We start from the raw sequence: 27360 nt of genomic DNA, 5'->3' as shown, positions 1-27360 counted from the left end.
GCTCGGATCTACTTTTATCAAGGATGCATGGCTGTGCTGCGTACGACTTGGTGGTTATCAACGATCGCCGAGGGAAGAGCGTGTTCCAGTCTTTAATCCGGAAAATGAGACAGGATGACGTCCATGAAAAGGATTGCTGAATCAGGGATGATGCGTCTAAAGATGAAATGCTGAACCACCTTCAACGCATTGTATCAAGGTGTCAATGGGGAAATTGAAACATTCGGTCTGCTTCTATCTCACACGAGCCATGCTGCTTTGAAACCGAACTTGGATTGTCACAAAGCTATTAATATACCCTATATCGACGTCAAGCGAAATCCCAGATCCAATCGAAGCACAAACCCCTGGCCATGTTCGTATCTCGGAAGCAGCGGTGCCATGAATGCATCTCGTGCTAAGCTCTAGGTAGGGTGGGCCTGTGAGCATGACGGATGCCCGGGGGGGCTGTGAGACGAGACACTGTTTGATGGTATCGAGTTTGATGTGCCGCTCGGTTTCGGAATATGAGGCGATTTCGACAGCACGGCAAGTACATTAGCATTTCGTTGCATTACAAATCGGGTGAGGCTCTTTTTCAGATCGGGAGACGCTATGGCTTGAAATGATGGAGAGCACGCCAATGACGACGCGTCTTGTACTTGGCAGGGAGTGTGTTTGTGCGTGCGTGCGTGCGTGTCTCTCGTGTGAGACCTTTCTCTGCCTTCTGCAGCGGAATGCTCGGGAAAGTTTTCCTGTTAATAATAGATGCTGGTTGGCTGAGTGAGACGGTCGGTCACGTAAGGTAAGGCGGGCAGCGCCCAAGGCGCGCGTAGGCGGGAAAGGGATGGCGTCACGTGTCCCATCAAAGGGGAGTACGTGGTGGGAAAAAAGCCACCTAGGGCGACAACAGGAAGGCAACAAACACGACCGACGAGAATTAGGTGTCGCGTTTTTTGTGTTTTTTACTTTCAGCTAGTCCGGGGTCCCCTTTGATCGTTGCCTGCTTCTTCTTCTCTTCGGTTGATATTGGCGAGCGAAACGAATGATTGCCACTAGCAAATCAATCTTCTTTCATCCCGCCTCATTTGCCCTCTGATGAGACTTCTCGACTGCCGAAAGGACCTGCTAAAAAAAATAGACACCCCAACCACCAACCAAACCAACCAACCAGTGGCAGGGGCTCGATTTTTTTCTTCCTCCTCCCGACGTCTCGACCTCACCTCTTTCGCACTCTCTCAGATCGCCCGCCGACGCCTAACGCCACGCCGCCCAGAGGAAATCAAGCAAAACTCCCTGCCCCCCACAATCAAACATTGACAACGGACACACACCTTGCACCTGCACACTTGCCACTCCCTCCCTTCCCCTCTGTGTCCTTGCTCTCTCCATCTCTCTCGGGCACGCACCCAAGTCAAAGGCGTGTCTTCTGCGCACCCTTGGCTGGCTTTTTCCCTCCCCTCTCTCGTACCGGCTTCTTCCCTTCTGCCTCACCTCCCCCCTTCCACATTGTCCTCTGGCTCTCACGCGCCCCCCTCCTCCCCTCTCACCCTCACTCCAGCTCTCTTCCCCTCTGCCCCGGGTTCTCTGTTTCCCCTTCGCCCCTCCCCCCTGCCAATTGCTCACCCACTTCCTTCTCTTTGGTCCCCTTCCCGCTTGCCCTACCCCCCCGGCGCGTAACCTCGTCACGCCAGGCAGGCAAGGCAGGAGCACCTAGGCAGGCAGGCACGCAGGCAGGCCAAAATTTTTTTCCGGGCTGCGGGCGGGCTGCTCGTCCCTCTCCATAATTTTATTCACGCCTCTGCTGAACCACAACTCCACGCCTCCTCCCCCATCCCAAACCCAGCTGCTCCATTATCGACACCCCCAAAGATCCTTGGGCCCCAGGGTTTGCTTGCTTCCCACGCAAGGCCACACGCTCCGCAATCCGAACTACACTGCACCGCACCGCACCGCACACCACCGCGCTCCGCTCCGTATCGCACCTACGTGCCCGGCCAGATCTAAGGTCAAGGTCACGGTCTCGTCCCTTGGGTTGCTCACCGTCACCGGTCACCGTCTCCGGCTACGCCTGCCGCGTTTCGGCTTCGGCAACGGGCCACGACACCGCCTGGCCTCGACCGACCGACGACCGACCGACTTCATCATCACCGGGGGACGACTCGCGACAGTCACGCAACTCCGAACCCGCTCCCTTCATCGACTCTCGGGGTCACGTCACGTCACGTCACTTCTTCTTCACGCACCCTCCTCCCGCTCGCTTCGCCGCGGCCGAACGACGATAGCAACACCTCCGCCGTCCCCTCCCACCTTGCCGACCCCAGATTCTGCCTCCCCGCGCGTCCCAATTCTCGCGTTTGTAATCCGGCTCCTCTGCCGGGGCCTGACGAGACGACATGTCGAGTCTGCGTCCGGGATCAAATCCCCATGCTGGCCTAAACTTTCCCCAGGCCAACAACCTTCGCCGCAATCCATATCCCTCTCCTCATCCGAGCCAGCAGAATAAGCAATCACCAGCGCCTCATTCCGCGTCTCCATATCAGCCTCAGGCCTATACGTCGCAGCAGCAGCCACCTGGCTATCCCCAACATCTCTTCACCAACCCGAATCCTGTGACTGGTACTCTTCCCAATGGCTCCTCGCGTTCCTCCTCGCACATGTCCAATGCTGTGCCGAGTCCACTCGACGTGTCAAACACGCGAACTGTTCCGCCGCCGCGTGGGCAGATGATGTTCCCTACTCTCGGGCAAGTTGTTCCCAACCAGCTCCACCATCATCAACAACAGCAGCAGCAGCTGCACCACCAACACTTGAGTCACCCTTCGCACCCGCTCAACCAGCCTCGGCAAACCCACCACCCACACCATGTCCAGGGCTCTCCACAGCAGCGGCCTCTATCCCAACAGACTCAGCCTACGCCAAAACTCGGGCAGGTTCAGGTTAAGCCCCAAGCTCCTTCGCCCCCTCTGCCGCAGCAGCCAAGCCAGCAGCAAGCTCAGACGCAGCAGCATCAACAACTGCAGCATCAGCTTCAGCAGCAACAACATCAGCAGCACCAGCATCAACAACAATTACAACAGCAACAACTGCAGCAGCAGCAACAGCAGCAGCAGCAGCAGCAGCAACAACAGCAGCAACAACATCAACAGCAGCAGCAACAACAGCAACATCTGCAACAGCAGCAGCAACATCAACAGCTTCAGCAGCAACAGCAGCAACAACAACACCAACAGCAGCAGCAGCAACACCATCAGCAACATCAGCAACAAGCTCAGCTCCACTCCCAGCAGCAACAAATCCATACTCCTCAGCCTCCGGAGCAACAGCAGCTTCCTCATCAGCAGCAGCAAGAGCCACAACGGACACAATCCCAGCAGGCACAACGTCAGCCGAAGCCCCAGAAGTCTCAGAGGGATCAGCAGCGGGACCAGCGAGATCAGCAACAGGTTCAGCAACAGCAGGTTCAGCAGCAACAGAAGCAACAGTCGCTTCCTGCAGAGCCAGTTCAACAGCCTCCTGCACCGGCTGCCGCGCCTCAGACGCAGCAGCAGCAGGCACCGCCACAGAAGCAGGAGACTAACGGAGATGAAGCAATGGATATTGATAGTCACAACAACGGTGAAGAGTCGGGGGGCTTGGATATGAAGTTGCTTGCTGACCCCAACTACATCCCCCAACAGCCGCTGGGCGAGATGATGTCGCCCCCACCGGAAGGTGGAAGCTACCCTACCCTTGAAGCTGTGCAGAAAGCCGTGCTTCGGTACTGTACGTCTGTCGGCTATGCCATTGTTATCGGCCGCTCGAAGAAGACCGTACCGGGATTGAAGAAAGTTTTGTTTGTCTGTGATCGCGCAGGCAAGCCGCCGAGCCGTGTTAGCCCCGAGTGCCGAAAGCGCAAAACGTCGTCCCGGAAATGCGATTGCCCCTTTGGGTTCTTTGCCATTGAGCAGCGAACCCAGTGGACAATTCGATATCGCCCGGACCCTACCCATCTCTCACACAACCACGGTCCTAGTGAGAGCCCTTCACACCACCCTGCTGCTCGAAAGCTTGACAGCAAGATGGTCGCTGCAGTGAAGGAACTCAAGGAAAACGGTCAGTCTTGCATATAAGCAAAGTCAATTTCATACTAACTGACAACAGGTGCTGGGGTTTCAGAGACATTGCAGATTCTGCAAACCGCTAACCCTGATTGTCACTTGCTCCCGAGGGACATATATAATGCTCGTGCAGCTATCAACCGCAACCCTCAGAAAGTGGCGACTGGGCTGGCAGAGAACAGACCTGCGATATACAGCAAACCTCATCAATCACCCGAAGACCGCATACGCGCAGACTTGAGGCGTGAGCTTGCAAAAGCACGAGAAGACATGAAGAAGATGGAGGAGGAAAAGGACAAAGAAATCGGCGAGCTGAAGACTAAACTGGAAGAACAACGAGTCACGATCGCCAAGTTTGAAGAGTTTATCGACATTTGTAACGAGCGGGTCATGTTTCAACGGCAGAGGCTTGCAGGCGGCAACGGAGGCGGGGGCAACCAAGCCTAGGTGGTACCTAACTACCTTGGGTAGTGTGTAGAGTCTCGATCTGGCGCATTGGTCGGTCTAGTGGTCTGCATGGCACGAAGGCGGGTTATGGATGACTGGACAATGGTTTACAAGGGCGTTGGGACTGGTCTTGTTTGTTTGGGACATGCTTTCGCGAACTTGACGGGAGAGACTGGGATTTTGGGAGATTTTGGGGGATTTATGGGTTGAAGCAGGGTCGGGAGGCATTGTCATGTTTTCAGATGGCTTAAGATTATGACGTTTTCTTGTGCTTCTGGTTCTAGGAGGGAAAAGAGTTCTGTCGGTCGGGAATGGTGAGAGGACGACTGTGTACATGATTGGTTTTGTGGTTAGGCACCTTTATTAGAAATGTCAGCATGTAGTTGAGGATTAGTCCTCGTTAAATGATTCAAGTTCTATCAAGAAGTAGTTATTGTGTGAAGCTGTGTGCATACTGAACTAATGGAAGCGTGTATGTAGTAGACCAGCTTGGACGCCACTGGAGCGGGAGGAGACGTTTCGGCTGACGCACCCTTTGTCGTCTGCTGTGCGTGCTTTGTATTGGATAGAGGTAACCTGGTTCAAGGTTGTGAAGAAGGATAGTGGGGTTTCAATACTGTGAGTTGTGGCTCAACTCAAGGTTTGAGTTAGGGACCAGCCGCAGCCCGACCATCATGGCTGCGTGTAAATGGAGTCTCGTTAGCGGGTATGTGCATGCACGAGCATGGTCTTGAGTTGGTACGTAGAGCATTCCTACAGTGAGTTCTTTGACTGAGCCGGATGGTGAGCGACCTTGCCTTGCAATGAGTGACTGATTGTCGTTGAAGACAGACGCACATTTAAAAAGCGTAGCATTTAATCAAAACCCTTGCTGGAGTTCTTTCATTTCCTTGGGACGACCAATGCGACCCCTGCGCCAAAACGCCAACCTGGCATGACCCGACCCATCCTGGGGAGCCCCCCTTGTCGCGAGATGTGAGGCCAATCAGAGGACGCGTGTGGCAGCTTGTCGCAGATTTGGCGGATGGGCGCTGTGCTCCACCAGAGGGCGTACTGTACAGTAGTTGACTTCAGCGGGCTACAGCGTGTGCTTCAGTGCAGGTGCCTCCTGTGTTCATTATTGGGCCCAGCGGGCTTCCATTTCGATTTCTGTGTGGGTGCACGCCTCCTGACGACACATGCCGTCCAGTCCAGTCGCGGCAGGGGTTCCCCTGGACCTAGTCGCGTAAATCCGGCACCTCAGAGACACAGCAGCGCCCTTGGCTACTTATCCAAACCAGTCCAAAGTCAACAACCGAACTCCTTTGGTGGACACTGGAACTTCATCTCATCAACCCCTACCTACCGCTGCGTAATACCTCTCTGCGACTTCCGCCTTTGCCATCATCGACACCACGCTCCTTTAGCCTCTGAGCTCATCGTACGCCGTCGCTGAGTTTGTTTTCGATAATCTACGCAAGCTTGCCCGCCTTGAGCTCCTCGTCCCTCCATCACCGACTCCCCTCGTTTGCGTCCCTCAACCCTCCGCGAGCCGACCTTTTGGAGATGACTGGGCGTTACTAAGCCTTCTCCATCTACTCTCTTTCCCATACCGCACCCTCCTGCCATCATGGAGGTCACTTCGGCTGCTGCGCCGAACACTGGGAGCTCCGCCAACGGCGTCACGGCTGCCGCGCCGTTCCCGACCATCGAGCCCGAACGCGTGGTTGAGCATCTCGCTGCCGTCTGCGAGATCGCCCTCGGCGCCACCCGCGACGAACTCGAGCAGTTGGGAAGTCTGTTGCACAAGGCCCGCTATGGCGAGACTGTCTCGCGCTGCACGCGGTTTGCGAGCGATAGCCAGAATGTGCTCTATATCCAGAAGGATATCGCAAACCCATCTGCTGTAGAGGCCGGAGCTGATCCTGCTGGTTCGTCGGCGTGAAGCTTGCCATGCTGTGTAGTCTTGCTGATGTTTGATAGCGCCGGTTACCTACAACTACACCCTCTCTACCGAGATCTCTTCGTCCCCGACGACCGTCTCCTCTCTTGTCCTTATCAAATCTCCTCAACCTATAGACCCGACACGACCCCTTACATCTCAAATATTTATTACTAATTTGCCTGGCCCTGCCTCTCTCAACGCGGGAGTTGGAGAGCAGGGTACGGCCCTCTCCCCTTGGGAGGTTCTTCATTCTCAGGTCCACCACGCCTTGGTGCCGTACTTTGATGCCAACACCAAGAGCCAGCAGTTGGCCAACGGGTCGAGAGGACGGGCGGATGTTGATGCGAAGACGGGAATTCCAGTGACGAAGAAGCGACTCAACGATCTGGAGCTGAGTCTGCTCCATCTTCAGCAGAATGTTGATATTCCCGAGATCTCACTCACCTTTCACTCCATCGTTCAGAATGTCCTCGACGATGCCGAATCTCGCCATACCCGGCCCTCTCTCGATGCGATTCCCCAGAATCTTCTCCAGGACAGTACATTCCTTAACCGGCTGCAGGCCAATGTCAACACCTGGATCAAGTCCATCCAGGGTATCACCAAGTTGACCAAGGACCCGTCTTCGAATGCGAACCAGGAGTTCAACACTGCGAGTCAGGAGGTCAACTTTTGGCTGTCCATGGAATCGGCTTTGGAGGGTATCGAGGGTCAGCTCAGGAGCGAGGGTGTGCTCCTGACGCTCGAGATCCTCAAGCATGCCAAGCGTTTCCAGGCCACCGTCAGTTTCACGGCTGATACTGGTCTTAAGGAAGCTATGGACAAGGTTCAGAAGTACAACCAGCTCATGCGTGATTTCCCTCTCGATGAGCTGCTTTCTGCTACCTCGCTTTCCAAGGCGCAGGAGGCTATCGCACAGATTTTTGGACATTTGAACAAAAAGCTGAGGATTTGCCCTTATCCGATCCGCAGGGCTCTGCCACTGGTTGAAGCCATCTCGGCCGATCTCGACGAAGTGCTTCACCGACTGCTACCAGGAACTGAGCTGGTCAACCTGGACTACCAGCAGTTCCAGACCATCATGCAGACTTGCGACGACATATTCCGAACCTGGGAGGAGAATGTCAAGGAGTTTACCAATGTGGCCCGTGAAGTGACCCGACGTCGAAACGAGAAGTTTATCCCTATCAAGATCAACAAGAAACACTCGGAGCTTGAGTCGAGGATCAAGTACGTCAGCACTTTCCGCGACAACCACGAGCAGCTCCAGCGGACGATCATCAACGTCCTTGGCCCTCAGGCGACTATCCCCGGTGTCACCGAGACAACGGGCTCAAACGGTATCGTCATGGAGGAGATGGGCGATGTGGACGCCGTTGAGGAGGTTAAGCAGGCCTGGGAGGCTTTGCATAATGTCGACTTGCTGGATGTCACCGACCAGGGCAAGGAACGCTGGGTACGAGCTGAGAATCTTTATAACGAGCGCACGACTCGGGTGGAGAACTCTATCATTGCCAGACTTCGAGATCGACTGGCCACTGCCAAGACCGCCAACGAGATGTTCCGAGTCTTCTCCAAGTTCAACGCCCTCTTTGTCAGGCCTAAGATTCGCGGTGCTATTCAGGAGTACCAGAACCAGCTGATGGACCACGTCAAGCAAGCAATCAACGGACTGCACGAGCGATTCAAGCAGCAGTATGGTCACTCGGAGACTCACGCTATGGCTCAGCTTCGCGATCTCCCCCTGTCTCAGGTGCCATCATCTGGGCGCGCCAAATCGAGTTTCAGCTTGACGGCTACATGCGAAAGGTCGAGGCTGTTCTTGGCCCTGATTGGACTATGCACACCGAAGGTCACAAGCTCCAAGAGGAGAGCGAGCTCTTCAAGCAGAAGCTGGATACTGCTCGAATCTACGAGGCTTGGATTGCCGACGTGGGTAGACGCAAGATCTCTATTTCTGGCCAACTCTTTGAGATTGCTCGTGTCAGATCTGCTGGTGGTATCCTTGAACTCACTGTCAACTTTGATCCTCAAGTCATTACTCTCTTCAAGGAGACACGCAACCTTACCTGGCAATCGTACTCTGTGCCGCACGCTGTTACCACCGTGTCCAAGGATGCCAAGCGAGTGTACCCCTACGCTGTTAGCCTGATGGAGAGCGTGAGAACACTATCCCAGACTCTGCGACAAATCTCGGTCATGGGTGAAGAATCGGTCCTGCTCTATGGTTACCGAAACGATGTCTACAAGTTGATTAGTGAAGGCGTGCCGCTGCGATGGGAGTCATTCATCAACTCGCACGAGCTCTTCTACTCTGATAATAGACAAACACGACCACTTCTTCCTGGTGGCACCGACTTTGGCCTTGCCAAGAACACGGAGAGCAAGCACGGCATGTTCATTCGCGGTTTTGCAGCTGCTGTGTCCGTTCTCCAGCAGAAGGCTGTCTCTCTGAACTTCATTCATGCTACTGTTGAGCAAGCTTTGAAGGAGCTCAACACCTGCCCTTATGAGGAAGCTGCTTTCCACACTCGCTTGGATACGATCCAGGCTGCCGTGGATCAGCTGAACTTGGAGCAATATGTGAACTTGGACTTCTGGGTGCGTGGCCTGAACAGCAAGGTTCAGTCGATTCTCCTCACCCGTCTCCAGAGCGCTGTTCACGCATGGATCGAAGCGTTTGAAGACGACACTCCTGATGATGAATTGCGACGAAAGGTCAACAACAACAATGAAGAGGCTAAGCCCGATGGCCCGACCATGAAGCGTCTTGTGCTTGAGCTGGCCATGCGCAACCAAGTAATCTACCTCGATCCTCCTCTGGAGTTTGCTCGCGCCAGTTGGTTCCTCCATCTTCACGAGTGGCTCGGAATTGTCTGCAACCTTCGCAAGATCAAGGCGACTCGATACCAGATGAGCCTGACCACTACCGCCAATGATGAGCCTCGCTTCACTGACTTGCCGTCGGAGTGCGCTGGCTTGCTGCAGCGTGTCTATGTCTCTGTTGAGAAGAAGCTGCACGAGGTCAGTGCCTATGTCGACAAGTGGCTTCAGTTCCAGTCACTCTGGGATCTTCAGTCTGAGCAGGTTTACGATGCTCTTGGCGAGCAGCTCCCTCGATGGTTGCAGCTTCTGCAGGAAATCCGCAAGACCCGGTCTACCTTTGACACTCAAGAAGTCAGCCGCGCGTTTGGCCATCTCACCATTGATTACGACCAGGTCCAGACCAAGGTCAATGCCAAATATGATCAATGGCAGCATGAGATTCTCATGAAGTTTGCCAGCCGCCTTGGAAACCGAATGCGCGAGATCAATGCAGAGATTGAAAAGGCACGCAAGCACCTCGAGAGCCAGAGCTCAGATGCCTCGTCAACTGCTCAGGCTGTCCAGTTCATCACCGTTGTGCAGAGCTGCAAGCGCAATGTCAAGACGTGGGCGCCCGAGATTGACATGTTCCGCCAAGGGCAGTCGACGCTTGTCAGGCAACGATATCAGTTCCCCAATGACTGGCTGCACATTGAGCAGATCGACAGCCAATGGGAGGCGCTCAAGGAGATTCTTGAGAAGAAGTCTAGAATCGTCCAGGATCAGACTGATGCGCTCCAGGCCAAGATCGTCGCCGAGGACAAGTTGATTAACGAACGAATTGCTGAGATTGCCGCCCAGTGGAACGAGGAGAAGCCTGTCTCTGGAACTATTCAGCCTGATGTTGCATCTGCCACCCTGAGCTCCTTTGAATCTCGCATCTCCAAACTCCAGGATGATGCTCAGATGGTGGCGAAGGCCAAGGAAGCTTTGGATATTCCTGCCAGCCCCGATACCTCTCTTGAGGCCACCCTTGAGGAGGTCCGCGACTTCCAGTCTGTCTGGTCTAACCTTTCCACCATCTGGGCGAGTCTCAACGAGACACGCGATGTTCTCTGGACTGCTGTTCAGCCACGAAAGATTCGATCCAAGGTTGACGACCTCATCAAGAGCACCAAGGAAATGCCCAGCAGGATGCGACAGTATGCTGCTTTCGAGCACGTCCAGGGCATTCTTCGCGGCTTCCTCAAGGTTAACTCTATTCTCTCTGACTTGAAGTCTGATGCCATTCGCGAACGTCATTGGCACAAGATTTACAAGCAAATCAAGCCGCAGAAGCGCTTCTCACCCAGCTCGATGACCCTTGGTGATGTCTGGGACCTCAACCTGGTTGCTACCGAAGTCATCGTTAAGGACATCATTGCTCAGGCTCAGGGTGAAATGGCTCTGGAAGAGTTCTTGAAGCAAGTCCGCGAGACATGGCAGAACTATGCCTTGGAGATGGTCAACTACCAGAACAAGATCCGACTCATTCGTGGTTGGGACGATCTCTTTGCCAAGTGTAGTGAGAACCTGAACTCTCTGCAGGCTATGAAGCACTCTCCCTATTACAAGGAGTTTGAGGAAGAGGCTGTTGCATGGGAGGACAAACTCAACCGCGTCCATGTTCTCTTCGACGTGTGGATTGATGTTCAACGCCAATGGGTCTACCTCGAGGGTGTCTTCACTGGCAACGCGGATATCAAGCACCTTCTCCCCATCGAGTCGGGACGTTTCCAGAACATCAACAGCGAATTCTTGGCCGTCATGAAGAAGGCCAACAAGTCGCCGTACGTCCTCGAAGTTCTCAACATCCCCAACGTCCAGAAGTCTCTTGAGCGACTCGCAGAAATGCTCAACAAGATCCAGAAGGCTCTCGGTGAATACCTGGAGAAGGAGCGAGTCTCGTTCCCCAGATTCTACTTTGTTGGTGACGAGGATCTCCTGGAGATGATTGGTAACAGCAACGACACGCTGCGCATTGCCAAGCACTTCAAGAAGATGTTTGCTGGTTTGTCAGGTCTCGTCATGGACGATGAAACTGTCATTTCTGGCTTCACTTCCAAAGAAGGTGAGGTTGTCAGACTCAAGAAGGAAATCTCTTTGGCCAAGACACCCAAGATCAACGACTGGCTGGCTCTCCTCGAGGGTGGCATGAAGTCGACCCTGGCTGAGCTGCTTGCCGAGGCTGTTGATCAATACACGCCTATCTTTGAATCAGAGAAGATTGACCGAGAGGCTCTGAACGAGTTCATGGACGCCTATCCCAGCCAGATTGTCGTTCTTGCAACCCAAGTTGCTTGGACGACCGCTGTTGATAAGTCTCTTACCACTGGTGGCGAGACGCTCAAGGCTATCTTCGATCGTGAAGTCGAGGTTCTCCGCGTTCTTGCTGATACCGTTCTCGGAGAGCTTGAGGTCATTTTGAGGAAGAAGTGCGAACAGTTGATTACCGAATGTGTCCACCAGCGTGATACTATCGAGAAGCTCATCAATGCGAACGCTAACTCCACAAGCCATTACCTCTGGCAGTTGCAGATGCGCTACATCTACGAACCCCAGGGCGAATATCTTGACCGCTTGTACATCAAGATGGCCAACGCCAAGCTCAACTATGGCTTCGAATACCTGGGTGTTCCGGAGCGCCTTGTTCGCACTCCTCTTACCGATAGATGTTTCCTCACCCTTACTCAAGCACTGTGCCAACGACTCGGTGGTTCACCTTATGGTCCTGCCGGTACGGGTAAGACTGAATCAGTCAAAGCCCTTGGTGTGCAGCTGGGACGATTCACGCTTGTCTTCTGCTGTGACGACACTTTTGACTTCCAGGCCATGGGTCGTATCTTCCTTGGTATCTGCCAGGTCGGTGCTTGGGGTTGTTTCGACGAGTTCAACCGTCTGGAGGAGCGTATCTTGTCCGCTGTCTCGCAGCAGATCCAGAACATTCAGTTGGGCCTCAAGCAGGGTGTCGAGGATGACCAGTCTCAGATTGAGTTGGTCGGCCGCCATCTCCACGTCAACGAAAACACTGGTATCTTCATCACCATGAACCCTGGCTATGCTGGTCGTTCCAACCTCCCCGATAACTTGAAGAAGCTCTTCCGCAGTGTTGCCATGTCGAAGCCAGACAAGGAGCTCATTGCCGAGGTTATGCTTTACTCGCAGGGTTTCAACCAGGCCAAGCAACTCTCCAAGCAGACTGTCCCCTTCTTCGACCAGTGCTCTGGCAAGCTGTCTAAACAGGCTCACTACGACTTTGGTCTGCGTGCTTTGAAGAGTGTTTTGGTCAGTTCTGGTGGCCTCAAGCGTGCTCGCTTGGGCGAAGGCAGCCTCGGTTCCGAAGAGGTTGTCGAACCCGAGATTATTGTGCAGAGCATTCGGGAGACTATTGCGCCCAAGTTGATCAAGTCCGATGTTGACATTATGGCCACTATTGAAACAGCCTGCTTCCCTGGCGTTCAGTACGTGCCGGCCAACCTCGAGGCCCTCGAGAACGCTATCCGCGAGCTTGCAGCTGAGCGTCACCTCGTCGTCAATGAGCTTTGGATGACCAAGGTCCTCCAGCTCTACCAGATCCAGAAGATCCACCACGGTGTCATGATGGTCGGTAACTCTGGATCCGGAAAGTCTGCTGCCTGGAGGCTTCTGCTCGATGCTCTTCAGAAGGTCGAAGGTGTTGAAGGCGTGTCTCATGTGATCGATTCAAAAGTCATGTCGAAGGAGGCACTGTACGGAAACCTCGACTCGACAACTCGTGAGTGGACCGACGGTCTGTTCACGAGCATTCTCCGCAAGATTGTCGACAACCTGCGTGGCGAAGACTCGAAGAGACATTGGATCGTCTTTGATGGTGATGTTGATCCTGAATGGGTCGAGAACTTGAACAGTGTCCTCGATGACAACAAGCTGCTTACCCTCCCCAACGGTGAACGCCTCAACCTGCCCCCCAATGTCCGAATCATGTTCGAAGTCGAGACACTCAAGTACGCTACTCTTGCCACCGTCAGTCGTTGCGGTATGGTCTGGTTCAGCGAGGATACTGTCTCGCCTATCATGATGGTCCAAAACTATCTCTCGACTCTCCGCAGCGTTCCCTTTGAGGACTTGGATGAGGATAGCGTTGCTACAGGACATAGTCCTGCCAAGACTCTGGCTGTGCAAAGCGAGTTTGCCAGTCTGCTCCAGGTCTACTTGACCGACGAGGACTTCATCCTCCAAGCTCTCCAGCGAGCTGAGGGTTACAATCACATTATGGAGTTCACAACCGCTCGTGTGCTCACCACCCTCTTTTCGCTGCTCAACAAGGCCGTCCGAGACGCTATCGAGTACAATGGCCAGCACTCCGACTTTCCTCTCGAGTCTGAACAGATCGAATCCTTCATCTCGAAGAAGCTTCTGTTGGCGCTTGTTTGGGCACTCACTGGCGACTGTCCTCTGGCTGATAGAAAGTCATTTGGTGATGATATCTGTGCTTTGGCCAACTTTGGCTCGCCTCCTCTGGATGGCACCAGCTCTCTCATTGATTTCGATGTCACTCTTCCCAAGTCTGAGTGGGCTCCTTGGCAGAACCAGGTACCATCTGTGGAAGTCAACACCCACTCCATCACTCAGACCGATGTCGTTATTCCCACGCTGGACACTGTCCGTCACGAGGACGTTCTTTACTCGTGGCTCGCTGAGCACAAGCCTCTGCTGCTCTGTGGTCCTCCTGGATCTGGTAAAACAATGACTCTGTTCAGTGCACTTCGCAAGCTGCCCAACATGGAAGTTGTTGGCCTTAACTTCTCGAGCGCGACAACTCCTGATCTGCTCATCAAGACATTCGAGCAGTACTGCGAATACAAGAAGACGCTGAACGGTGTCATGCTCTCACCCACTCAGATCGGACGATGGCTTGTCATCTTCTGCGATGAGATCAACTTGCCGGCGCCAGACAAGTATGGAACGCAACGCGCTATTTCGTTCCTTCGCCAGCTTGTTGAGCATAACGGTTTCTGGAGAACATCCGACAAGTCATGGGTCACTCTGGACCGTATCCAGTTCGTCGGTGCTTGCAACCCTCCTACTGATGCTGGACGTACTCCCATGGGTGCCAGATTCCTTCGACATGCTCCTCTCATCATGGTCGACTATCCTGGTGAGCTGTCTCTGAACCAGATCTATGGCACCTTCAACTCTGCTGTTCTCAAGATCATCCCATCCCTTCGAGGATATGCAGAGCCTCTTACCCACGCCATGGTTCGCTTCTATCTCGAGTCCCAGCAAAGATTCACACCCAAAATTCAGCCCCACTATGTCTACTCACCTCGTGAACTCACCCGATGGGTCCGTGGTGTGTACGAGGCTATACGGCCGCTGGAGGCCTTGACCATTGAAGGTCTTATCCGGATCTGGGCTCACGAAGCTCTGCGCCTCTTCCAAGATCGACTGGTGGCTGAAGAGGAGCGACAGTGGACTGATGAGAGTGTACGACGTATCGCATTGGAGTTCTTCCCTAACATTGATGAGGAGAAGGCACTTGGAGGCCCTATTCTGTTCTCCAACTGGCTGTCCAAGAACTATGTCCCTGTCGATCGTGAGCAGCTGAGAGACTTTGTCAGGGCTAGGCTCAAGACCTTCTGCGAGGAAGAGGTCGACGTGCCCCTGATTCTCTTCAACGATGTCTTGGAGCACGTGCTGCGTATCGACCGTGTCTTCCGACAGCCCCAAGGTCACCTCATCTTGATTGGTGTCAGTGGCAGTGGCAAGACTACACTGTCTCGCTTTGTGGCTTGGATGAACGGTCTTAAGGTCTTCCAGATCAAGGTCCACGGAAAGTACTCTGCTGAGGACTTTGATGATGATCTTCGAGATGTCCTTCGACGATGCGGTTGCAAGGGCGAGAAGATTTGCTTCATCATGGACGAGTCGAACGTCTTGGACTCGGGTTTCCTGGAGAGAATGAACACCCTGCTCGCCAATGCTGAAGTTCCCGGTCTCTTCGAGGGAGATGAGTACGCAGCCCTTATGACTGCTTGCAAGGAGGGTGCTCAGCGCCAGAACCTGCACCTAGACTCGCCAGAGGAACTGTACAAGTGGTTCACGCAGCAGATCGTCAAGAACCTGCACGTCGTGTTTACCATGAACCCTCCCGAGGATGGACTCTCCTCAAAGGCTGCAACCAGTCCTGCCTTGTTCAACCGATGCGTCCTCAACTGGTTCGGAGACTGGTCTGATCAGGCTCTTTTCCAGGTCGGCCATGAGCTCACCCAGTCTATTGACTTGGACCGAAGTAACTTTGAGTGTCCTGATACCATTCCTGTGGCATACCGTGGTCTGCAACTGCCTCCTTCTCATCGCGAGACAGTTGTCAACTCGATGGTGCACATCCACTACTCGCTGCAGCGATACAACGAGAAGCTTCTCAAGCAGCAGGGCAAGGTTACTTTCTTGACACCTCGACACTTCCTTGACTTTGTCACGCAATACATCAAGCTCTACAACGAAAAGCGGGAGGATCTTGAGGAGCAGCAGCGTCACTTGAACGTTGGTCTGGAGAAGCTTAGAGACACGGTGGACAAGGTTCGCGATCTGCGAGTGAGCCTAGCGGAAAAGAAGAAGCAACTGGAGCAGAAGGATGCGGAGGCGAACGAGAAGCTGCAGCGCATGGTTGCTGATCAGCGTGTGGCAGAGCAGAGGAAGAATACTTCACTGGAGATTCAGGCCAACTTGGAGAAGCAGGAGGCCGAGGTTGCCTCGCGGAAGAAGGTGGTGTTGGAGGATCTCGCAAAGGCCGAACCCGCCGTCGAGGAGGCCAAGGCCAGTGTCAGCAACATCAAGCGTCAACATCTGACCGAAGTCAGATCCATGGGCAACCCACCTCAGGGTGTTCGACTTGCCATGGATGCCGTGTGCACTTTGCTCGGTCACAGGATCAACGACTGGAAGGCGGTGCAAGGAATCGTGCGAAAGGACGACTTCATTGCCAGCATTCTCATGTTTGACAACGCCAAGCAGATGACCAAGGGCTTGAGGAACAAGATGCGCAACGATTTCTTATCCAACCCTGAATTCACCTTTGAGAAGGTCAACCGTGCTTCCAAGGCTTGCGGTCCTCTCGTGCAGTGGGTTGCTGCCCAGGTCAACTACTTCGACATTCTCGACCGGGTTGGTCCTCTCAAGATCGAAGTCGAGCAGCTCGAGGATCAAGCCCTGGAGACCAAGGCCCAGGCCAAGTCTGTGCAGAACAACATCGCGGAGCTCGAGGCCAGCATCAACACCTACAAGACTGAGTATGCTGCGCTCATCAGTGAGACCCAAGCCATTAAGGCCGAGATGTCGAGAGTCCAGTTCAAAGTGGACCGCAGTGTCAGACTTCTCGATAGTCTATCCTCGGAACGAGTTCGCTGGGAGGCTGGAAGCAAGTCGTTCGAAATCCAAATCAGCACCCTCGTCGGAGATGTCCTCGTGGCCGCGGCTTTCCTGGCGTACAGTGGTCTATACGATCAGACATTCCGAAAGTCAATGATGGACGACTGGTTCCATCAGCTTCACCTGTCTGGTATTCAGTACAAGTCGCCGAACCCTGTTACTGAATACCTGTCTACAGCTGATGAGCGCCTGGGCTGGCAGGAGAATGCCCTCCCTGTCGATGATCTTTGCACTGAAAATGCTATCATTCTCAAGCGCTTCAACCGTTACCCACTCATCATCGACCCTTCGGGACGAGTTACCGAGTTCCTGCAGAAAGAATGCAAGGATCGCCGCCTGACGGTGACGAGCTTCTTGGACGATACCTTTACCAAGCAGCTCGAGAGTTCTCTTCGATTCGGAAACCCCATTCTCATCCAGGATGCCGAGCATCTGGATCCTATCCTCAACCACGTCCTCAACAAGGAATGTCAACGAACTGGTGGACGTGTTCTCATCCAGCTCGGCAAGCAGGAGATCGACTTTTCGCCAGCCTTCAAGCTCTACCTTTCCACTCGCGATCCATCGGCCACCTTTGCCCCTGACATCTGCAGTCGAACCACCTTTGTCAACTTTACTGTCACACAGAGCAGTCTGCAGACCCAGTCACTGAACGATGTGCTCAAGTCAGAGCGGCCGGATGTTGACGAACGACGCTCCAACCTCATCAAGCTTCAGGGAGAGTTCAAGATTCACTTGCGACAGCTGGAGAAGCGACTGCTTCAGGCTCTCAACGAGTCTCGTGGTAACATTCTGGATGATGACAACGTCATCGAGACGCTCGAGACTCTCAAGACCGAGGCTGCAGAGATCTCTGCCAAGATGAGCAACACCGAGGGTGTCATGGCTGAGGTGGAGGAAATCACGCAGCAGTACAGCATCATTGCGCGATCTTGCAGTGCTGTCTTTGCTGTTCTGGAGCAACTGCACTACCTCAACCACTTCTACCAGTTCTCACTCCAGTACTTCCTCGACATCTTCCAGTCGGTGCTCCACGGCAACAAGAACCTCGCCAACGTGACAGACCACAACGCCAGACGCGATGTCATTGTCAAGGACCTCTTTGTCAACACATTCAAGCGGACCGCACTTGGTCTGCTCCAAAAGGACCGCATCACTCTGGGAATGCTTCTCGCTCAGGCCTCTCCTTACAAGATGGACAAGTCTGTCATCGACATGATCCTAGACAACCGTGTTGAGGGCAAAGACCTCTCGTCACACCCTGATGACAGAGAGAATGCATTCGCGCAGGCCAAGAAGCTCAGTGCTATCAAGGACAAGATTGATGCCATCTCAACCGAGGACTGGGACAAATTCTTTACTGAGGAGTTGGCCGAGAACGCTGTGCCCCAGATCTGGGATGAGAAGACTGAACCCGTGGATCAAGCCCTTCTGTCCCTCCTGCTCGTCAAGCTATTCAGGATGGACCGATTTGTTCCCGTCGCCGAACGCTTCGTTGCTCAGGTCTTTGGCTCTGACATCTTTGATATCGTCGAAGACCTGAAGCAGACCGTCACTCAGGTGTCTGCCACACTGCCAATCTCTCTGGTGTCGAGCCCCGGCTTCGATGCCAGTTACAAGGTGGACAACCTAGTCGAGAGGATGCGCGTCAAGTGCACCAACATCGCCATGGGTTCCAACGAAGGTCTCGCCAGCGCCGACAAGGCCATCAGCAACGCCGCCCAGACCGGCTCATGGGTATTGGTCAAGAACGTGCACTTGGCTCCAACCTGGCTTCAGAGCTTGGAGAAGCGCATGGAGTCACTCAACCCACACTCGGACTTCCGTCTCTTCCTTTCCATGGAGTCGAGCCCCAAGATTCCTGTCAACCTGCTCCGAGCCTCCCGCGTGCTCATGTACGAGCAGCCTGCTGGTGTGAGGGCCAACATGAAGGACTCGATGTCATCCCTGTCCACGCGAGCCACCAAGAGCCCCGTGGAGAGAACAAGACTCTACCTGCTTTTGTCTTTCTTGCACGCCGTTGTGCAGGAGAGACTGCGATATGCGCCAAACCTTGGCTGGAAGGGATTCTGGGAGTTTAACGACAGCGATGTAAGTGAAGTCTGGACCTCGCCTCTCTTGAGTTGATGGCTAACATGAACAACAGTATGAGTGCTCCGCCTACATTGTCGATACTTGGATCGACGGCGTAGCAGGCAACCGAACCAACCTTGCGCCCAGAATATCCCATGGGAGATGCTGCGATACCTTGTGACCGAGACGTATGGTGGCAAGATCGACGATGAAGGAGATTTCAAGCTCCTTTCTCAGCTCGTCACGTCGTTCCTCACTCCCGCCGCCTACGAGGTTGACCACAAGCTCGTCGATGGACCCGAGGGTGGTCTCGTTGTACCGTCGGGCACCAGTTTCCAGGACTTCCAGGCTTGGATTCACCGTCTGCCCGAACGCGAGCCTCCTACCTATCTCGGTCTGCCTGCCAACGCCGAGAAGCTACTCCTCGGAGGTCTCGGTCGCAGCCTGATTGGAAACCTGCGCAAGGTTACAGAGCTGCTCGACGAGGGCGAACAGCTGGTGACGGAGGTTTAAGTTGTCATGGACTAGGAAAGATTGATTGTACTATGGATGGAATTATGAGGCTGTGTCATTGACTTCACTTCTTGAAAAGGGCTTGGGTCCCCTTCCTGTTTTCTTTGCTTTATTACATTACATACATGTGGCATCAAGCGGCGGCGCGTTGCGAGAATGGCGGATACTGTCGAGGACTACACTATACTTGGTGATACCCCCTGCGTCACATAGACTGGTGCTTTGCTTTTCTTGATTTGTTTGAGTGTGTTTTATCTACAATTACAAAAGAATGATTCGCTATGCCCTGATCTAACTCGTGCGTGGACTCGTGAAACCTTTGATATTTCACCCCTTGAATCCTTCCAACGCTCCTTGCCGATACAAATGAGATGGGAGATTTACCATAGAAGTAACGACAGAAACCCGAAAGACCTAAAAGATAGCCCAGAAGATAGAAGAAGCATATAACAAGAGCAAGCAAACATAATGCAAAGACAAAATCACCTCTCGGGGACTGCCACAAACCCATACGCACTTGGCGACGGCATTGGTGCGGAATAGTCCACATTGACATTGACAAACCCCAAGTCACCACCAAACGCAAACACATCAAAGTGATCCATGTCCGGGGCAGCGCTCTCCTGGCTCTGGCTCTGGCTCTGAGCTGGATAGGGGAGCTGGATCCTGAGAGTCTCGGATAGGTACTGGCGCAACTGTGATTGGAGAAAGGGCTCAAACGACTTTTCCTCGTCAACCAGATCAACGAGCTCGTTCATCCACTCAAACTTGTCAATGAACTCGATCAAGAGCTCACTCTCTTTTAGTTCCAAAAGGCTCTGGGCACGCTCGGCAGCGTTCTTGAGGAGGCTTTCATCAGACATGGCATAATCGCGAGGGGTGGTCTCGGCGCCAATCATCCAGGACACAGTGACAAGGAGCTCAGAGGCAGAGATGCCATAGGCAGACTCGCACTGATTATACCAATCGGGCGGGGAACCAGGTCTAACCAGGCCCAGCAGAACGCCCCAGAGAGTGCAGAAAATCCTGGTGTTATCCCACCAGTGGCGCATGGCAGGGTTGGGCTGGACCGACGGATTCTGCAGGGGAACCGGGTGGTTGATGTGAAGCTGTTCACTACACCATGCCACACAGAGACGCAGGGGCTGCGAGGCGTTTCGTCGAACCATGTCGACAAAGGGTTGTCTCCTGATGAAATCGTTGAGGAGGTGCTCCGCTGAGAAGTTCGGAGCCTGCTCTTCCTCGCACAGAGCACGCTCATACTGGTCGAGGCCATAGCAAAGGAAGTAGTCGGCCACCAGGTCAATAGAGGAATAGTTGTGAGGAAGATTCCTCAGTGATCCGTTTTCGTCGACAAATTTCTTAATGGTGGCGCAGGTGCGGCGCTTTACTGTCGTATTATCAACCTGTTCGAGGCGGTCTTCCAAGTATGCTTTGAGCATCAACATGACGAAGTGAGGCTCATCGTCGTAGGCTTGTTGCTGAGACAAGAGGCCAGAGAGCAGTTCCCATGCTTGGCGGGTATTCTCTGGTTTATCAGCGACCCGAGCACATGAGATGGCAAGGAACATCTGGGTTGCAGAGTAAGGCTGGTTGGGCCTGGATAAGGAGCTGTAGAGGCCTGAATATAGTTGGAAAGCGTTCTCATCGTCAGACATGGCCGCGCAGAAGTCAGCAGCAAGCTTTCTTGTCGCCTCACCATCCCCAGGCCCCCAAGGGTAGCGTATACGATGGCGAGGTCTTGGTTGCGTAGGAATGTAGTCATCGTGGTCCGTATCGTCGACGATGGCACTCGTCGAGGCCATGGTGCTGGGTAGGTTCAGTCGGGGACTTGTGTCGAATGGTCGAACATTGTCGAATTCCATCTGCTCGAGCGCACCCATAGAATTCTTCTTTTCGCCAGAGTTGTACTTCTTGACCCCCCATTTGTCAAGACGATACCCATACTGGCGCTTGCTGCGGAAATCAGTCAAAGGTCGAGACGGCTTCAAGGTCGACATACCTCGCGTGGAAGTTAAAACGCCTCTTCATGAACTCCATGACAATGTTGAGGGTGTAGGATTTGTAAAGAGTGCAGAGTATAGGCTTGAACCTCTCCCAACTCTCGTCAGTGATACGATGTGAACGTTTGTGTGCCGGATCAATCCATCTCGAGTTTGAGGGTCCCACGCCTGCCATTGTCTCGGTTCTTTGCTCTCGGGTTTGCCTCAAGAGGTTCGGTTTGCAGGAGGTAGAGCCTGAAGGGAAATCGAAGAGGGCTCAGGCATGATGAGAGCCTGGTTTTAAACAGACCGCCATGACCGACTGCGGCTATGCACGCTGGACAACCCTCAACTCCAAATCGCCTAGAGCAGAGCCTCGTCGAGGCAAGCCCCCCTATCCGGTTGCCTTAAAGACAATGGACAAGCCCATTGACGGCACATTGTGTGTATCTGACCAAGGCAAGAGTCGTTCGCCAGTAGAGCGCCATCGGCAGCACAGGGCCAATTGTAATTCCCAAGCCACTCTCACCGCGGTTTGGCATTTGATTGGCAAATAACATCCTTGCTTGCATTTGGGATTTGCAACTCGGCGGAACAGCCCAAAACCAAGCCGCGCATGCCCAAGGCCGTCCCCGAGGCCGTCCAAGCCCAAGACAGGTCCAAGACAGGTCGGCACAGCCCAGACGAGAGTGGGTTTTGCTCTGTGAAGACATGGAAATTGCAAAACTGCACCATGGGCCCTCGTGCATCGTTTGAGTCGTGGCCCAACGGCACCCAACGGGCACCCAATACCCGCCAAATTCAGGTCCCGACGTGAGCTTCGCTGGCCGCGATTGGCGTGACCTGGCATGCAGGTCTGGCCATCATGTCCCATGATGCGCGTGAGCTCTAATGCGTGTGCTTCCGCGCGAACGATCTTATTCAGACCAAGCAGAAAAAACCACATCACCCTGACTCCCCCGTGCCATCAACCGCAATCATGGACTTGAATAAAGGCTCGCTCAGTCCCGTCGGTCCATCCATGGCCGACACCACTCTCCCACCTCACCCATCATCATCTCACACCCTGCGCCTACGCCTGCAAACACCATTAGCATCACGTCATCCCAAAACCATGATGAGCGAGGAATACTACAACTCCTGGGAGGAGCCTAGCAAATATCCGCGGATACCCAACGTCTATGAGCCCATCGACGGCGTTCCATCTCGCAACGCTCACGACACCAACACTCGGCCTCTCAACCGAGACAAGACAAAGGCCATCGCAGTCAAACTGAATATCGATAGTCATCGCCGGTCAACTTCACTGCGACAACCCCCTGACTTTGAAAATTGGACAGACCACAGGGCACTTGAGGACGATCAAGCCAATTGGTCTGTCGCGGCACAACTGGGGAGCAGTTATACCTGGAGCGATGACTCCTTCAACTGGCATCCGAAACCGTCAAACCCGTCGCATCCGCCGCAGCGTGAAACAGACGAGCAGAGGCGGGCAAAGCGGCAGTCAAGTTTCGAGAAGTGGATGAATGCCGGCGACAAACTCTTCTGCCACTCACAGAAGGCCCGGTCATGATGCTCTCAAAAAGAGCTTGACGACGATGACAAAGACAAAAATGGTGAAGAGCATGAGACATGATTCGGCGTTTTAACTGTGAGCACACATAACGGATTCGGGAAGAGTATCGAATAATTGCATGGTCCTGTCAAGACGGATCCAAGACGCATCGGCAGCTGGCCGTACAAACACTTTGGGTCGATGCAAGAACGGCGTTGGTTTGGTCTTTGACTTTTGGTAGAATTGATGATTTTGGCCATGATGCGAGGTTCAGCTTTGTACCATGTCGACTTCAGATGAGATGAGATGAGATCGCATGCCTTGTAGCCTGAAAGACTTGCATCATATCGAGCCGAGTCTGCCAAGAGCACAGGATATCCCAATCGAGCCTTGTCACTGACCCCTCGGGAACTTGGGGTCGCCCGGTAGATGGATGGCTCAAGGTCGTGGTGATGCCTGAGTCCACGAGGCCTCAGGAAGGAACGAGAATGGCCGGGGGACAGAGGGTGCAAGGGTGTCGACTGAATAAGGAACGCACTCTCGGGAAGAATTACACCAAGGCTGCACCAATCTTAATGTCAGCTCATCTTGGTGTGCGGGCTCATGGAGCACAGATGACGAAAGGGTGTTGTCGGAGTAGGTAGTGGTGGTGATGTGAAACACGACTTGTTTTGTGCCGTGAAACCTGCAGGAATGAATATGACCGGGGAGAACTGTTGTTAGGCAGAAAGATAGAAGAGTGAGTATGAGGAACAATGGTTGCCAATTGCTCGCCGATGAAGGGATTTGACTTTAGGAACGGAACAGGAAAAGAATTGATGCTTGGTTTTGGCGAGGGCCGGCTCAAGTTATCGACAATCGTCAACCCGGGATGTACCTGCCAGCTTCAGGATGAGTATGGCTGTGGCGTTGCAACCATGAATCTTGATGGGCAGCCACTACAGAACAAACCGGGCAACACCTGCCCTCCTTCCTCCTGCCGTCCCTCTTGGTAAGGGTCACGCGAACCGGCGACTGCACACCCAAATCCTCGACAAGGTTCTCGTTAGCACAACTGCCGATGTTGCCAAAGATACCTTAACAAGGAGCTGGTCTCGCCGTCTGTCAGTCTCTACACGCGCTGCAAGCGGAAGAGAAGCCGTTATGAGCCGATCTCGAGGCAGAGCCCAAGTCGAGGTCGTCATTAGGGGGCTGAGGTCAGCCAATCACGTAGCTGCAGAGACGCCTACTTCCCTCACGACAGTCCCAATGCAGGCCTGTGCAGCGCAACGCACCAGGGAGTGACTTGCGCATGCACCACAGGTTCTCTGAGCAGGTGCGACCTTGATGAAACTGTTTTAGCGGTACCTGCCCTTGGATGGAGCTCAGGCCACCAGCAAATACTGTACATGGCATCATCCAATGTCCCTGTAGAAGCCTCTTGGAAGTAGGCCAATCTCGTCCGACGACGCAAAAGGCTACTAGCTAGCGTCGTGTAAGACAAAGCCATCCCATTTCTCTCTCGGCTGATGACTTTTCTGTACGAATTATTGGACTTGTGATCATGGAAATGGAACCCTTGAATGGGCTGTCGCGGACAATTACGTACCTTGGCCATGTACCTCAGACAGAGCACCACCATCACTGCCTTGCTCGCACACCAACTCCACACCAGCACTTCCGGAATCCAGCCTGGCCACCACCTTGATCCCAAGGTTTACACCAGAAACCAATCAAAGCACGACCTTGTTTTATTTTCCGGTAGTCCTTTCGACTGATCCGGCACCCCGCAAGACAGGCCCGTCCCCTAGCGCCCTCCCGAGCAGGTCATCTGGCCTGGCAGGGCATGGCATGGTTGGTGATGCAGGTGTTGCTCTGAGGATGCGCGGTTGGAGATCTGCCGTCGAGAGGCGATGGACGGCGGTCATGCGCTGACCATCCCCAATCCTACGCTTATACCGACCTCGACGTACCTGTCCCTGTCACTGTCCAGCTACGTAGTTAGGTACCTTTGCGAGTGAGCTTCCCGATGGAACCGCCTTCCAAGTTGTTACAGTGCCTTGGTTTATTCGAGGCAAGCCAAGGTACAGTCGAGTAGCTTCCATGGCGCGTGGTGTGACACGAGCATCGTCGATGGTTGCTTGCTCGGCCCTTCCCCTCCATCATCTGGGCTGCTTCCCCGCATAAACTACTCGGCCGTCTGCCTACCTATTCCCAGTTGTTTAAATGCTTTCGTCTCCCTCTGCCGCTCTTGAGAATCCTCTCCCTCTTCCACACGTCACCAGTTCTTCGGCGCACACCCACAATTTGAACTGCGTCCCTAGCCTGCCTTAGCAGCCATCTTGACTCGAATCGACTTTATTCTCGACTATTCTCGACGTCTTCCATAGCCAGGGCCGACCCTTTCATCTGTCACCATGGCGAACTGGCAACAGCGTACGTTCCAAACAATACGAGGCGCCTCTCCTCATCTCTCCGGTCCTCAACTCGGGAGCTACACCGCTGACCATGCCTCCTAGTCAACCCCTTCAGCAAGAGGGAGTCTCACTCAAACGGAGCTATCCTCACGTACAAGATCCTGACTCTCCTCACCTGGATCCTGTCCCTCGTCGTCACCGTTTACTACACCGTCCGCCGTCCCGAAGATGGCCACACGAGGAACAGGACGATCTGGGAGCAGAACCACCTGTACCCCACTGCTTTCAGTCTGAATTCGACCATCACCTCCATCTACTGGTACGCTTCACCATGGTCTGTTTGTTGGAAGCGCTAACCTCTCCTTCAGGATTGTCCTCTTCTTCCTCCAGGCTGGCTACATCGGCCACCTCTTCTCGAGCAACTCGGACATTGTTCATGCTGCCGCCAGCGTTGGGAGCCACTTCATCTTCAACAACCTCTTCCACTTCGCCTTTGTCATGCTCTTTGTCCGATCTCACTTCCACTGGGCCGAGGTCATCTTGATTCTGAACTTCATTAACCTTTCTTCGCTCTATTTCCGCCACAACACCTATCCTCGATTCATCCACACCCCGGTTGCTTCTGGACCTCTGGCCTGGACCTTTGTTGCCATCTACTGGAATGGCGCTCTGATGATTCCTCACCCCCACCATCTGGTGCCCCGCATCTTCGGAAACATCTTCATTTGGGCCATTCTCGCCTATGGATTGTTCTTCATCATCATCTACAAGGTTTGTGACGTATCCACCTGTTGCCGCAGTAGGCTAACCGGACGCAGGATTACACCATGGGCTTCTCGCTCAGTGTTCTATCCGCGGCTATTGGTGTTTCGCAATTCCTCGACAAGGTCATTGCTTTTCAGTGGATCTTCGCTTTCGTCATCATGGCTCTTCTCTTCATCGCAACTATCATCGTCGCAGTCCCTGCCTGGACTGGCAGAGAGATTAGCTGGCGATCTGCGCCTGCTGACCAAGAGCGCGCTCCTCTCCTTGCAGAGAACTAAGCGCCCGGTATAATCAAGAGAGCGGTGACTTGTCTCTAGATACCCAGCGGTTATTCTCGGTCAGCACGGTATTTTCAGGTTTGATTCGTGGTCATGATTTGTCTTGAGTCTCTGGACCTCCCGTCATTCGCAATTCGAGCCCATCGGACGTGGAGTTAGGAAGGCGTGGCGTTGTATGTTTGCCGAAACGTTGTTAATTATTTGCACGTTCATTGCAGGCGCTCGATCAACTTGGTAATTACGTAGTAATTGAAGGATCCCGACAGACAAACTCACGCGGTGTCACCAAGATTCAGGAACTTTTACTCCGGTGACGATCATGACATGCTGAGAGTGACGTAACTGTGGGGACGGACGCGAATCGATAAGTTGCCGTCATAAGCTAGTCCAAGTGCGGTAAAGAAGCTCAGCGGCTTGGATCGAGACCACACGTCAAAGATTCTTGATTGCCTCGCCCAATACACCATAACACGACAACGGTCGACGCTTGCAGATGAAGCCCCTGAGGGCATTTCCCCTTCCTTTGAATATTGGGACTGATATTTGCCAAATCTCGCGAATCTACCGAATCCTCTCAGGTCCTCGTGCTTCGCGCTTCGTCAGCAGGATCCTGTCTCCTGAGGAGCTAGCAAAGAAGGATGCTCGCCTCGACATCCTGAAACGGGTGCCGGCGAGCAATGGTGCATTGGCAGTAGGTCAGAGGGGTGAAAGCAAGGCATTTGTTGGGGATGATCAAACCCATGAGAGTATTGCCGCCAGAGATCCTGAACTATGGAAGTGTGCCGCCTTTGTTGCAGGGAGGTAAATGCTGTCCAACCCCTCCATGATATTGATGGAGATTCGCAATGCCGCTGACTTGAATATTGCGTCAGGTTCGCGGTAAAGGAAGCCGCCATCAAGGCACACCCATATCGACGCCTAACGTTTCACGACGTGATGATTGAGAGGCGCCAGGTGGAGGGAGAGAGGTTGGGGAGCGGGCCACCGGTGGCGCGCATACGGAGCGGCGAAGGGCAGGCAGAGGATGCAAGCGCTCTAGTGTCGATCAGCCATGATGGAGACTATGCGACGGCTGTATGTGTAGGGCATGAGCC

The 27360-nt window shown here is 53.8% G+C and overlaps 5 protein-coding genes across 5 annotated transcripts; 4 read left to right on the top strand and 1 right to left on the bottom strand.

The window, feature by feature from the left end:
• Nucleotides 1–2375: 2375 nt before the first annotated feature.
• Nucleotides 2376–4526, top strand: MRS44_006180 (uncharacterized protein; the record flags this gene model as incomplete). Its single annotated transcript, XM_065621672.1, has 2 exons — nucleotides 2376–4074; nucleotides 4123–4526. 2 exons carry the CDS (start codon nucleotides 2376–2378, stop codon nucleotides 4524–4526), a joined length of 2103 nt encoding a protein of 700 aa, XP_065477744.1.
• Nucleotides 4527–6135: 1609 nt separating this feature from the next.
• MRS44_006179 (uncharacterized protein) lies at nucleotides 6136–19290 on the top strand (the record flags this gene model as incomplete). The annotated part of the gene is made up of 4 exons (XM_065621671.1): nucleotides 6136–6436; nucleotides 6489–8150; nucleotides 8204–18795; nucleotides 18925–19290. The coding sequence occupies 4 exons, from the start codon at nucleotides 6136–6138 to the stop codon at nucleotides 19288–19290; spliced, it is 12921 nt and encodes a 4306-aa protein (XP_065477743.1).
• A 482-nt stretch (nucleotides 19291–19772) lies between these two features.
• MRS44_006178 (uncharacterized protein) lies at nucleotides 19773–21468 on the bottom strand (the record flags this gene model as incomplete). Its single annotated transcript, XM_046268624.2, has 2 exons — nucleotides 19773–21246; nucleotides 21293–21468. The coding sequence occupies 2 exons, from the start codon at nucleotides 21466–21468 to the stop codon at nucleotides 19773–19775; spliced, it is 1650 nt and encodes a 549-aa protein (XP_046140240.2).
• A 783-nt stretch (nucleotides 21469–22251) lies between these two features.
• On the top strand, nucleotides 22252–22845 carry MRS44_006177 (uncharacterized protein; the record flags this gene model as incomplete). The annotated part of the gene is made up of 1 exon (XM_046268613.2): nucleotides 22252–22845. One exon carries the CDS (start codon nucleotides 22252–22254, stop codon nucleotides 22843–22845), a length of 594 nt encoding a protein of 197 aa, XP_046140241.1.
• A 2378-nt stretch (nucleotides 22846–25223) lies between these two features.
• On the top strand, nucleotides 25224–26266 carry MRS44_006176 (uncharacterized protein; the record flags this gene model as incomplete). Its single annotated transcript, XM_046268614.2, has 4 exons — nucleotides 25224–25242; nucleotides 25326–25542; nucleotides 25592–25994; nucleotides 26042–26266. The coding sequence occupies 4 exons, from the start codon at nucleotides 25224–25226 to the stop codon at nucleotides 26264–26266; spliced, it is 864 nt and encodes a 287-aa protein (XP_046140242.1).
• Nucleotides 26267–27360: the final 1094 nt, after the last annotated feature.

Source organism: Fusarium solani (genome assembly GCF_023522795.1).
Source record: "Fusarium solani strain SB1 chromosome Unknown bctg00000003_1, whole genome shotgun sequence".
Classification (NCBI taxonomy): domain Eukaryota; kingdom Fungi; phylum Ascomycota; class Sordariomycetes; order Hypocreales; family Nectriaceae; genus Fusarium; species Fusarium solani.
Note: the sequence above shows the minus strand (reverse complement) of the source record. Positions and strands in the feature narration are given on the sequence as shown.